Source organism: Lolium rigidum, chromosome 2 (genome assembly GCF_022539505.1).
Source record: "Lolium rigidum isolate FL_2022 chromosome 2, APGP_CSIRO_Lrig_0.1, whole genome shotgun sequence".
Classification (NCBI taxonomy): Eukaryota; Viridiplantae; Streptophyta; class Magnoliopsida; order Poales; family Poaceae; genus Lolium; species Lolium rigidum.
Window position 1 is genome coordinate 204,761,445 of NC_061509.1, and position 13,701 is coordinate 204,775,145.

At 49.3% G+C, this 13,701-nt stretch overlaps 1 protein-coding gene across 1 annotated transcript; it reads right to left on the bottom strand.

Annotated features, from left to right (window-relative positions):
* Positions 1 to 2,755: 2,755 nt before the first annotated feature.
* On the bottom strand, positions 2,756 to 12,690 carry LOC124688000 (3-isopropylmalate dehydratase small subunit 1-like). Its single transcript, XM_047221718.1, has 2 exons — positions 11,928 to 12,690; positions 2,756 to 2,803 (listed from the first exon to the last, which is right to left on the bottom strand). The coding sequence occupies exon 1, from the start codon at positions 12,673 to 12,675 to the stop codon at positions 11,935 to 11,937; it is 741 nt and encodes a 246-aa protein (XP_047077674.1). The 5' UTR covers positions 12,676 to 12,690; the 3' UTR covers positions 2,756 to 2,803; positions 11,928 to 11,934.
* Positions 12,691 to 13,701: the final 1,011 nt, after the last annotated feature.

A 13,701-nucleotide genomic window follows, 5' to 3' on the forward strand; every position in this document is an offset into this window, starting at 1 on the left:
ACACTGAGCAACACGCGGCGGCGCAACGCAACGCGAGCGGCAAACCCGGTCAAAATCATCACAAAAGTCAGAGACTTGCCGGCAGCTAGCTTGAAAGTCTTGAGCTAGCTAGGTGGCACCGGAAAGAGCAGTACGAACCACAGCAGTCACTCACTTCAGTTCTTGATCGAGGAGGCGAATCGATCGCCGTCCGTCCGTCGTTTTCGGTCGGCGCGCTGAGGCAGCAGCTTCGCGCGAGACCATTGATGGCGGCCGATCGAGCTTGCGGCCGACCTTGCCCTGTACACACCCACGCACACTCTCCAACCTCCGGCAAGCCTCCCTCGCATGCACTTCTCCGACGAACCGGAGACGGGTTCTTCAGCCACCAATTGCGTCGACCACGCGCCGCGGGCGCGGAGAGCGGTCGTTCTCCAATGCACTGCCGGCGATACGGCGAGGGAACAGGTGTCTGGTGGGGGCGGCCGACGGCGAGGGCTACGTCTGCTGACCCCGTACGTGCGATTTGTCAACCGGCTCCGCGCGTCGCTCGTCAAATGCAGGTAGACCTCGCTGTGACGCGGGTCCTGAAAAAGGCGTGCTTGGCGCGGGCGGTGCGCGGGGACGAGACGCAACAGCAGATGGCTGGGAGCCGTCGGCGTCACGGGGACGACGAAGTTGCCGTGTTCATAGCCGGAAGTCGGCGTGCCGACGCAGCGAGTGTTGCTAGAGGACAGCACGGACAGATAGCTCGTTAGCTCGTTACATATCCGCACTGTGAGTCTGTGACTGACGGGAACAGGGAGATTATCAGATAACACTGTGAGTCTGTTTTGTTGTGAGTTGTTACTCGTCACTCCAGCGTCATCTGCCATGAAGAAAAGACTTGTTTACACCTCAGTACGCAAGAAATATAATTCGATTAACGCTAGGTACGGTTAAATTCAGATTATCACGACTACCTAACAATCTAGCTTTATTAAGTACGTATACACAGCAACATACTGAAAAAAAAAACGAGGAAACTCACAAATAGACCGTTTGAGTCATTTGATTGGGAACCTGACGTTGCAGCGCAGGCCGTTTTTCATGTAATGGGCGATTCGCCCAACGAAGCGTATGCTTTGCTACGGATCGTCAGAAGCTATTAGGTAGCTTGCTTGTGAGTTTGCTCGTTTTTTTTTTTCAGTATGTTGTTGTTGTGTATACGTACTTAATAAAGCTAGATTGTTAGGTAGTCGTGATAATCTGAATTTAACCGTACCTAGCGTTAATCGAATTATATTTCTTGCGTACTGAGGTGTAAACAAGTCTTTTTTTCCAGGCAGATGACGCTGGAGTGACGAGTAACAACTCGCAACAAAACAGACTCACAGTGCTATCTGATTATCTCTTTAATCTGATAATCTCCATGTTCCCGTCAGTCACAGACTCACAGTGCGGATATGGTAACGAGCTAATTAACGAGCTATCTGTCCGTGTTGTCCGCCTGTCCTCTAGCAACACTCGCTGCGTCGGCACGCCGACTTCCGGCTATGAATACGGCAACTTCGTCGTCCCCGTGACGCCGACGGCTCCCAGCTCTTCCTGCTGGCTGCTGGTGCAAGGCTGCTTGATGATGGCAAGGATTCCGTTGAGGAGCTGGCCACCGGGACCTTCAAGACCCACGTTGTAGCTGCCGTTGTTGGAGAGGAGGATGTTCTCGGCTCGGCTCGTGGCAACGCTGATGTGTGCAATCTTGATGAGGCGCGAGCGGAGCCGTGCGGCGGCATCTCGGCTGCTGTTGATGCTCTTGGAGACAAGGCTGATTGGGTTCAGGTGGGCCGAGGTGGCCGCCCCGGCCGCGAGGCGTCGTCCTCTTTGCTTCGGAATGCCTAGCCAGGAACGCCAGACTCCCAAACAAATGACAGAATGACACTGGCACTACAATACTGACTTTGCAAACTCCTATGTCTAACCTCGTGCGCTACTCGGTTAATTTACACCTCTTGCATGAAATTGACACTGCAATACGAAAACCAAGACGGCGCTGGAGCTTCAGATCATCGATGATCGGCGATGCTGGAGATAAATTTATCTTCCCGTTGTCCATGGCATGCATGAGTAGCTGAGCATCTGTATTGATTACATATTACAACTACAAATGCCTGTCTAGGACTTGTCCTCATACTGTTTCTGATGACCAAAGTTTGGGTCCGCTCTCCAAGCCGTCTACCAGCTCTGCATATTATTTCGTAAGCCTCCACTAAATTATACTCCTACATCACAGGTTTGCTGTTCAACTAACACCTCCAAATAAAGGAACATTAGAACACTCTGCATATTACTCGGAATCCATCTTTCAACCAGAGAAGAATAATCTTTATATGATCCAGCGAATCTTTCCTCTTCTAAACCTGATATTCTCCATAAACCAAATTACCAAAGAAAAGCCAGGTCACTTCACTGAGTAGGTGGAAACCAAGTGAATTTCCTTTTCCTCACTGAATAGAAACACCAAAAGCAACAGAATTCAATCTGCCGCTGCAAATAATTATAACATGCCAAAGTTATAAACAGAAGTTGACATCAAAGATTTTATTCATACCCATCCAGAGGGTAGCAGGAACAAAGAAAACTATTACATCGGTGTAAAATCTCATTCATTACAACAAAGTTCAGTACACTGGAACCTAGTTTTTGCGCACAATAGCTGGTACAGACCCATGAAAAAGAGCAGCGCAACTGCTGGACAACCAGACATAGAGGTGCACCGATTCTTACTCATAAACCAGTCCCCACCTGCAGAGGCCTCTCATCTAATCTGACAGTAGATAAAGCTTACCTGGAAATAAATGTCACATTGTTAGCATTACTTACACATAAGATACACACCAGTAGGAATGAAAGTGCAATAAACAGGAGTTTACAGTTCAGCATCGAGTGCCATTATCATCATATGATGGTCCAACACAAGTGTTGGAAAGTATTTTGATAGTACAAAGAATTTAGATGCCAGATATACATCTCCAAAAACTACACTAGAAACAATATAGATTTATCGAGTACTGCATGCAATAATATAGATTTATCTAGTACTGCATGCATTTGGCAATGTGTGACTGAACTGTCACAGCCCACATGCCATACACATCTCACTGCTTCTCTAAACTGAAAATAGACGTGGGCCCAATTATTTTTCAATGTAGAGAAATCAAGGGTGTTGGAACAACAAGGCCGTCCGAGCACCCTCATAGTGTTAATTACCCAGTTTGTTCCAGTAACAACATAGTAACTTTGACATTAGGCCTTGCATATTTTTCAACAATATGCTAATCATTCTAGGCTTCTAGCTAAGAAACTGTGTTCCTATAATTAACATATGAAAGTTGAAGTGACTAATGTATACCCGAGTTTCTTCAAGCTTATGGATTATTTCGTATTTTGGCTGAAATTTATAAAACTTTCCAACTTGGTGAGCCCAATTTGTTGGAAATAGATAAGAGGGAAAAAAAATGTGTAAATACTAAATACATGTATTTTACCATTGCTGTGATGCAACGTGGCAAGCAAAGAACATACCCACTGTCATTGGTACAGTAGCAAGGAATGGCTGGCCGGCATTCCACAAAGTGAGTTGCAAAGAGAGAAAGGACTTTGTAGCTTCGCCGCAAGGCAAACCCGAAAAAAAAAAAAGTGGGACAGATAGAGTTCTCATCTCAGTAATGCAGAAGACGGTTGGGCTTGCAGGTTGAATCGACCACATGTTACAACAGAATGCAGAGAAGGGAATCCCAGACCTCCACCTCTCAACTACTCTGCGACAACCACAACCACAATCCGATTGCTCAGCAGCTGGATCAACGAGCCCATGGTCATGGTGGGCTATCTCTAATATAGGCTATAAGTACGTCTTCTCCTCTTGTGGAAATAAGTACACACTCCCATTCGAGTTCCAAAACCATAATTCCCTTTGAGCAAGAAGGTCAATTTCACGCAGGCAAGGTGCTTCAAGGACCACTCTTGGAGTTGTTCTGCTGCTCCTTCCTAAGTGTCAATCCACCGCTCGTCTTGCCGCAACCGGTGGAGTGGTGTTGTATCTACGAGAGGAGAGGCAAAGGGTCCTTAGGCACAGTCGGGGAGTAGTTTCTCTCTGGGATAGCGCCGTTCTACTGTGAAGAGTAGTACTCGTAGTCTGCAAGTCTTTGGTTTGGAAAACACGTGTAGATTTCTCTATGTGATTGCTCTGATATCTCTATTATTATGTCTTCCTGAAAACTTTTGTGCAATCCCGATTCTTGTTTATTGCTAATCCTGAGAGCCGTATTTTTTATTTCATACTGACTTTTTCAGTACCTAGCAGCATTGGTTGTAGCTTCTGCCTTATGTGCGTAGCTGTTCAATTGTTAGTTCTGGTAAGTATAGATCCTAGAGTGCTTCTCTAGTTTAATGAAAGAATGGGCTCTCTATGTTAGCCTAGCTAGTTCACAGGTAGTGTGTGGGAATTAGTCTGTTTGTGATGCTGCCAAAAGCTTGTTGGAGCTTGTATTACATAGTGCTATTTATAGGATACAAGCTAGGTACAATATCTAGATTTCTAAAGCCTTCTAAAGCTTTCTACTGATATCCTAACCTTCTACATGTTTCCACTGCCAAGTAGAGTTAGCTACTGCCTAGTGCTTACATATGAAATGTACCTACAGTGCTACTAGAACCTACCAGTCCTACTAGAACGTACTAGATTAACTCCAAAGCAAGGATTACTCTAACAATTCTCCCCCTAATCCTTGCTCTTCGTGCTTGACTTGATCTGGACCATTCCGATTCAGCTCGCAGCTCCTGAAACTTCACTCGCCCAAGTGATTTTGTCAAAGAATCAGCAAGCTGATCTGAAGTATTGATGAAGCTGGCGTTGATGCTTCCATCTTCCAAGGAGCCTCTGATGAAGTGATACCGAATATCGATATGTTTGTTGCGCTCATGGAAGACTGGACTTTTGGCTAATGCCAGGGCAGACTTGCTGTCCACCATTAGCTCAACTGTCTCGGCTTTTCTTCCTTTAAGTTCTCTAAGTAGTCGAGCCAGCCAAATTCCTTGAGTTGGTGCGGTTGTGGCTGCGATATACTCTGCCTCGCATGAGGACTAAGCAACCACCCTTTGCTTGAGAGATTGTCAACTCACCAAGCAGTTGCCGAGGAAGAATAGAGTGCCGCTCGTGCTCTTCCTGGTGTCAATGTCACCGGCTAGGTACTGTAACCAATCAGCCGTGTCTCCTTTGTCTTCCGTCGGTAGTGAAGACCATAGTGGGTTGTGCCAGCGAAGTAGCGAAGAATTCTCTTCACCGCCATCATGTGCTCCTCCGTGGGTAGTTCCATGAATCTACTGACGAACCCAACAACGAACCCAACAGCAAATGCCAGGTCTGGCCTAGTGTGGACGAGGTGGCGTAGGCTGCCAACGATCTGTCGGTACTTCGTAGCGTCCACCTCTTTTGTTGTGCTTTCACGGCTAAGCTTCAGCCGCTCCTCCATTGGGGTGTGTGCTGGATTGCATCCTTCCATTCCGCCCAGCTGCAGGATGCGCGAGGCATTGTGTGCTTGACATAGGCTGATGCCATCGCCATGCTGATGGACTTCAATTCCGAGATAGAATGACAACAATCCAAGGTCACTCATCTGGAATTTTGTCTTCATCTCGGCCTTGAAACTCTCAATTGCTCCCTTGACGAACCTGTGATGATCAGATCATTCACATATACTCCAAGGAGCAAGATTGCGTCACTCGTGATGCGCCGGTAGATTGTGTGCTCGTGCTCGCTTTGCTTGAAGCCCATTTCTTTGAGCGTGGAATCGAGCTTCGCATTCCATGCCCGTGGAGCCTGCCGCAAGCCATAGAGGGCCTTGCATAGCCGTAAGACCTTTTCTTCTCCGGTGACCACGAAACCCGGTGGCTGCTTCACATAGACCTCCTCCTTCAGTTCTCCATTGAGAAATGTTGATTTTACGTCCAAGTGGTGGACGGGCCACCCCTCATGGGCAAGCCAAAGCAAGCAGCACCGGATTGATTCCATGCGGGCGACAAGAGCAAAGACTTCATCAAAGTCTATGCCGGCTTGCTAGACGAAGCCGCGAGCGACCAACTGTGCTTTGTATTTGATTACTTCGCTAGCTTCATTTTTTTCAACTTATAGACCCATTTGAGGCCTATTGGTCGATGCCCGTGTGCAGATTGACAAGCTGCCATGTGTTGTTTCTCTCCATTGCTTCAATTTCCTCATGCATGGCTGCCAGCTGTGCCTTGTCGCGCTCAGCTTCTGCAAATGAGCATGGCTCCCCCGTGCTGGTCAAGTGTAGCTTAGAGTCGAGGTTGCACGGTGCGAGGAGCCCAGGCACCGGTTTGTCTCCAATCAGGTTTTCGACCTTGCGATACTGGTGTGTCGCCATGCGCAACATCCAGTCGATCATCATCATTTGCTGGTGGCGTGACGAAAATCGGGGTTGATGCGGTTGCAAGACTTGTTTCTGGAGCTGATGGAGGTGTTGGTGGGGCGCTGGTTGAGGCACCTTGAGCCCCACGTCTCAAAGACACAACTATGTCCCCTACTGAACTGGACACTTGGCTAGGCTCACTCCACGTCAAAGTTGCTGCTGGGGATTTCGCGCCATCTGCTGCCCAATCCCAACCTCGCTCTTCATCAAAGATAACATCACGAGCGATGCGAACACGCCTTGTAGCTGGGTCCAGCAGTCTGTATGCCTTTACTCCATCCTCATAGCCAATGAAGACAACGGGAGAGCTGCGGTCATCGAGCTTGCGTAGGTTCCCCTGTTCCTTGACATATGCCAAGCACCCAAAGGTGCGAAGGTAGTGGACAGCCAGCTTGCGGCCATGCCACGCCTCGTAAGGCGTCTTTCCTGTGAGGGCTTTGGTGGGAGCTCGGTTTAGGAGGAAGATGCTGACCGCCTCCCCCCAAAATTCAGCTGGCATACTCCTCGATTTCAGCAAAGAACGTGCCATTGCCACCACCATTTGGTTCCGCCTCTCGACGAAGCCATTCTGCCGTGGAGCGTATGGCGCGGAGAAGTGGCGCTCAATTACGTCATCAGCACAGTAGGCTGCAAAATCCGTTGAGGTGAACTCACCGCCGTTGTCCGTGCGGAACACACGCAGTTTGCTTCCGCTTTGAGCTTCCGCTGCTGCCTGAACTCTTTTGATGGCATCTGCTGCATCATTCTTGGCTGCGAGGAGCATCACCCACATGTAGCGGGTGGCATCATCCACCAACAACAAGAAGTAGCGCCGGCCTCCAGGTGTCACCGTCGAGATGGGACCGCAGAGGTCGCCGTGGACAAGCTCAAATAGCTCTTGTGCACGATACCTTGCTTGCGAGGGAACGGGCCTCGCAACGGGCTACGACGATGCTTCGTGATGACGCATGTGTCACAGAACTGCTCCATGTGTTCCAGCCGTGGCAGCCCACGTGCCATGGCCATGGCGAGGCGTCCCATCTTCTACAAAGCATCAAAGTTGAGATGCCCAAATCGCTCATGCCGAGATGCCCAAATCGCTCATGCCGGCGCCAAGCAATATCATCGCGGTGGGCAGAGAGACAAATTGGCCGCGCAATCTCAAGATGGAGGAGATAGGCGATTCCAGCCGCGTGTGACCCGAACAAGGAGTCGTCCTTGCTGATCCCATATGCGAAGCACACCTCTCCTGATTAGCGCGCATGCATCGCTCTCGTTAAGCTGACCAATGCTGATGATCGAGTTTTTCAGGCGTGGGATGTAGTAGACGCCGCTGAGAGCCTTTTTTTTAGAACCACATATTTCATTAATCGAAAACCAAGTTACATGAAGCAACACATATGTGGAAACTAAAAGACAAACCAGGATAAAATGATTATCCTAAATTTGCAGATAAAATCCTAAAAGATCAAGAAATACAAAATGATCCCTAGGGTTTCCTGCAACCACCGTAGCCAGCTGGCAAAGATGATGGTGCCCATGCCCTTGATTTCCACGATCGAGCCGTTGTCAAATTTGACCGTGCCGGTGATCGTTCGGTCAATTTTAGCAAAGGCATCCCCATAGCCCGTCATGTGATTTGTAGCGCCGGTGTTGAGGTACTAGCCCTCGATCCGCTCATCGTCGATGCTCGTCCCAAGGTAAGCTTTTGCCTTCGGCTCATCGATGTGAAGAGGGACATGCTCTGGAGCTGTAATGGTGCTATCTTCCACAACAATGGCCGAGGCTGGATCAACGTTCTGCTGCACCACCATGGCAGTAGCTGGAGCTTCGCTTTTCTCGACCGGCATGGCTGGAGCTGGAGTGCTTTGTTGCACCACCATGGCAGGAGCAGGAGTGGTGCAGACCTGCGCCATGAGGAGTGCAGGCTCGTCCTCATCTTCCTCTGCTTCGGCCAGGTATGCCCTATTTCTCCGGGGCTGCTTGCAGTCCTTGGCCCAATGGCCGCGACGGCCGCAGCATGTGTCATCTCACGAGCCATCCCTAGCCGATGCACGATCATCGCTGCCTTCTCCAACCTTATTACGTGGTGGCCGTCGTCGTCGCTGTCCGCTGCCGCGTGCAGGCCTAGAGGAGCTGCCTCCTTGTCGCCCCTTCATCCTCTCTAGCCATTGCTCCTCGGTGAGTAGGAGCTTGCCCTGCTCACGCGCCAGCTCAGGCAACTCAAGACGATCCTCAGCTGCCTTCAGCCGGCCGGTGACTTCCTCCAATGACATATCACAAGTTTCAAGGAGGGTCTCGATTGCGGCACAACCCGCAAAAACTTCTCAACGACTTGAGTTTCATCGATAGGTGCTCCGAGCGTGGCGAGGCTTGTGACGAGGTTCGTAAGGCATAGCACGAAATCATCAACAGACTCAGAATGAGATCATCTCAAATTCCTTCTTTAGCTGGCACCTTGCCCTTCCGCACGCGATCTGAACCGACGTGCATGGCTTGAATCACCTCGCACGTCTCTTTCGATGTCCGCTTGACGGCTAGTCCAGCCATCATTTCTGGTGGCACCGCTTGCAAGATGGCCTCCAAGCCATTCGATCTTCCTGGTAGTCGTCGGCGCCGAGCTCAATTGCATCTCAGATGCCCCGAGCATGCATCTTCACCTTCATGAGGAGGCTCCGTTCGGTGTAGTTCGTCTGCGTCAGCATCGGGTAACTGCCACTGCCGACGTCCTTCACGACTCGCCCGACCACAACCTCGCGCCTTCCTGCATCACGGTGGCCCGGTCGTCTCGGTGGTGGTGAAGGGGAACGGCGCCGCGGCTGGCGAGGCGGACTGCCAGCAACACCTACAACTGGAGCTAACATCTCTCATCTCAGAATCCTAACTTCACCAACGCTATGATACCAACTGTTAGCCTTGCTAGTTCAAGGTAGTGTGTGGCAAGTAGTCTATTTGTGATGCTGCCAAAAGCTTGTTGCAGCTTGTATTGCATAGTGCTATTTATAGGATACAAGCGAGGTACAACATGTAGATTTCTAAAGCCTTCTAGAGCTTTCTACTGATATCCTAACCTTCTACATGTTTCTATTGCCAACTAGAGTTAGCTACTGCCTAGTGTTACATATGAAATGTACCACTACAACATACTAGCACCTACAGTGCTACTAGAACCTACCAGTCCTACTAGAAGGTACTAGATTAACTCCAAAGCAAGGATTACTCTAACACTCTACTGTTGTGACTTTTTAGAAGTGCAAGTTGTGGCTGTAGTACTTTAGGAGCACACATGCTTGTTCCAGTATAATTCAGTTAATTATTATGAAAACTCTAGATGCTTGTGAAATCTGTTGTATCTCAGTTACTACGATCCTTAAAAGTGTCTTCCTGTCCTTGGTAATTTGATTTCTATGATAATTATTCAGAGCTCCCTTAATTCCTTACGATTATTTTATACTAGTTTACTACTATGTTTTTGAGCAATCTGGTGTCACTAGACTGTAAGAGCATTGCATATGAGTCTTTGCTGATATATGTGAGACGATTTTCCTAGTTATTTCGTAAGTTTTGGAGCAATGTGTGCTATGTGTATGCAATTTTATAACCTTGAGATTAAAAGGAGCAAACCATCTTAGCCTAATTAACTCGAGTCCCATTACTTTGATGCTTGTAGTGTCATGGCTTTAAAACATGGCACCATCATGTGACGAATGGTTGCCAAAAGCATGAAGATCAAGAGATAACCCACAACGGGAGGGGCCATATTGATCAAAGAGGAAAATAAAGGATGTTTTGGGTGTGCTGAGCTTGATTAGTGTGATTGGGAGGGTAACAAAAGACTTCCCGGAAACAGCATAAGAGGAGTTGGTTACCTTCCATCCGGTTTTGGATGTAGTCATAGTCTTCTTCCCTAGTGTCGAGGTATGGGACTCAGATAACCACACGGGGGGAGACCGAGGCCCAACACGAGGACTCAGCGTACAAGGGAGACCGGGGCGTCAATTTGGAGTGCAAGGCAAGTCAAGATTACATGCCCCGGTATCCCCATGATACCGTTGTAACCGACTTAGATCAGATCTAGATGTACCTTTTCAGATGTAACCAACTCAGCTCCTCGAAACCCTAATCCTTGGATGTGTATATAAGGCGGGGAGTGGGGCCAGCCAAGTCATATCATAAGCCTTCATACACCAATCTTCTACCATGCAATCCTGCAAGTAACGCTACCACCATAGCACCCTCGAGATGTTTTTTACCGGGGCCCGAACCTGTATAAACCTTGTTACAGTGCTACCATTGGGATCTTCTAAGCACATCACCCCCTATTTGTGCCCGGTGCTTAAATCTACAATGATGGATTGTGTCAAGATCAACTACATCGTCTCTACTTCCACACCTTGGCCAGGAGTACCACTTTGGATCCCTGGACTTCGTCGCCAACTTGGCCTACTGCGGCTCCACGACTTGGTGATGAAGTTCAGTGATACGAAGCAGAAAGCCTGACTAGGGCGCTATGGTGACTCGGGGGAAAAAGGCTATGGTGGTCGGGAAGCATTTTGCTACCCAAGTAAGGTCTCTAGGGAAGAAGACTATTACTAAATCTGAAACTTCCCGGCCTCGATACTAGGGAAAAAGGCTATTACTACCCAAGTAAGGTCTCTAGGGAAGAAGACTATTACTAAATCTGAAACTGGGTCGAGGATAACGATCCTTCATTTTCTGGCTTTGTTGCCGGGGAGCACGTATGCACAACCTCAGATCAAAAAGGGTAACACAAAACCAGGGGAAGGGGATTGGCTCCAAAACCATCAATAACACTTGAGGCTTCTAGCCTCTCCATTGCTAGTTTAAATTGAGGCAGAGGCCGACATCAGGATTAAGGATGTGGCTGCAGTTTTGACTATGGGAGGCAAATCCCCGGTTTTTTGGCTTTACGGTCATTTAAACAAATATCACGTCCACACTAATATGTTTCGATGCATTACTAGATTTAGCCTTTTAGGTATGTTTTGAGACAAAACAAAGATGGTGAGATTATATAAGTATATTCAAAATTATAGCAAGAAATGAACTTTGTAATGCTCGGATTAACTTTGTACCCAAGTAAGCTGTACTTTTAAAGTAAGTTAATCTATTATAGTGCAATTCAAACTAGGGAGTGCAATATTAGCTCATCTGTCAACCACCACCTATAAGAGAAATTGCAATTGTAGTCTCAAACCAAATGTTTATAGATAAACATCCATAAACTTACAAGTTACAACATTAAGATATGTTTTAATTCAATTATATGCTCAATAACTTTCCCAGGTTGACCATTGCGGTTATTGACCCTCTTTGTTGCTAAAAAGATGTTCAGTAATTCCCCCCTTTTGACTACAGTACTAACCTATCCAGACGCGTAACAATTTAACATTCATGACATGGTCACAGCAAGCACACTAGCAAATCATATCAGCAAAATTGGAACTTCGGTAGAGTAATATGCAGCAAAAAAGGACTCACTTTTCATTCAGGCAGATTTGGATGCAATCATTCCAGTCTTGCGGGCATAAGCAAAGATCCCACCAGCCTCAATAACGGGCCCTGCATCACCAATAGGCTTGAGCTTGTACTGCTTGCCGGAGGTGTGGTTAATCAAGACGGAGCTATCGAGGTCCACCGTGACCACATCCCCGGTCTTGCACTCCTTGCTGGCGCCGCTGTCGGCGAGCTCCAGAGGGTACACCTCCCCGGTGGCGACGGAGTTGCGGAAGAAGATGCGGGCGTAGCCCTCGGCGACGACGGCGCGCGCGCCGGCGGCTCCGAGCGCGACGGGCGCGTGCTCGCGGGAGGAGCCGCACCCGAAGTTGGCCCCGCCGATGATGACGGCGTAGCGGGACGACTCCTCGCCGGGGACCACGAACGGGATGGGGTAGGCCGCGGTCGGGAGGCCCACGAAGGCGAAAGAGCCGAGCTTGCGGTACTCGTCGGGCTTGGACGGCACCAGGGTGAGGTGCTCGGCCGGGATGATCTGGTCGGTGTCGATGTTGTCCCCCACGACGTAGCACTCGCCGTGGAACGCGGCGGACGACGGCGAGCCCCCCGTGGCGGCGGCCGCGGTCAGGGGCCGAGCGCGGCGGCATCTCAGCGAGACGGCGGTGGGGAAGCGAGCGGCGGCCTGGGTGCGGGCTCTGGTGGGCGCTCGGGTGGGGGCTAGCGCCGCAGCCACCGTCGCCGCGTCCGTCAACGATAACAGAGGAGCCGCCGTCATGGTGGTGGTGGAGAGTGGAGAGGGAGGTTAGGGCCGGCGGCCTCTTCGGTCTCTTGCAGATTGCAGCGACAGGTTTTGGAGGCTCTCATTTCGTAAGCGCTACGAAACCTTGGAACACCGGCCCATTACCATGTTCTGGGCTACAGAACTACTGTATTTGGATGTTGGCCTTGTTATGATTCATATCCCTCTAAAAAACATTTTCTCAAAAATCCACTAAAAAGTGCACACTGAGACCATGTTTGGTAATGATTTTTACTACTCCCCGCGTATGATTTATGCAAACGCGTTTGATGGTCATTGGAAGCATCCTAACCGTTAAATATAATCTCACGGCCTCTACAACGTCGCACTCTTTTCCACTCCCCGCGTATGATTTATGGAATCGTCAATCAAAACGGTTCTCAGTCAATATACTCCCATATATAGGATGTTTAATTTCTGCGTATGTATCTTTCCTTGCCTTGGTATAGAATCAATCACTCATATCGTTCAGGCCACAGTGTCGCCCAGGCAGACCAATTCAAACCGTCTGATCCATTTTTCAAGATAACTCGCTCCTTGTTTCCATTTGTTGTCTTTACCACCTTTGTAATCGTGGCGATGTATCATGGAAAGTGTCCCACACTCTGAACAGACACGGAGAAAAGACCGAGACGTAAATCCCTGTATTCTCCCAAGCACACGCACCGGCCTCAAATCCTCCGGCGGCGGCGCTGGTCTTCGCGGTGCCAGCCCTAAATCCCCCGCTCCTCCTCGTCCTCCTGAGAGCTTGGGTGCACTGGCATGCGTAGCCTGCAGTGTGCTGAGCGAATGGAATGGGTCGACCTTCTGACAACGATGTAGCCATGTAGGGTTACCTCTCCCACACGCCGGCGTGCGGCTGGGAGCGCGCTGAAGACTCCTTCCAAGCCCACGCTATTGGCTAGGGTGGTTGCAACGAAGAACCCGTCCAAGTCCACCTTTCGTGTGCTCCTATTCCTGCCAGGTCTGAACTTTGACCTCAACATCCTCGCCTCCTCCGAC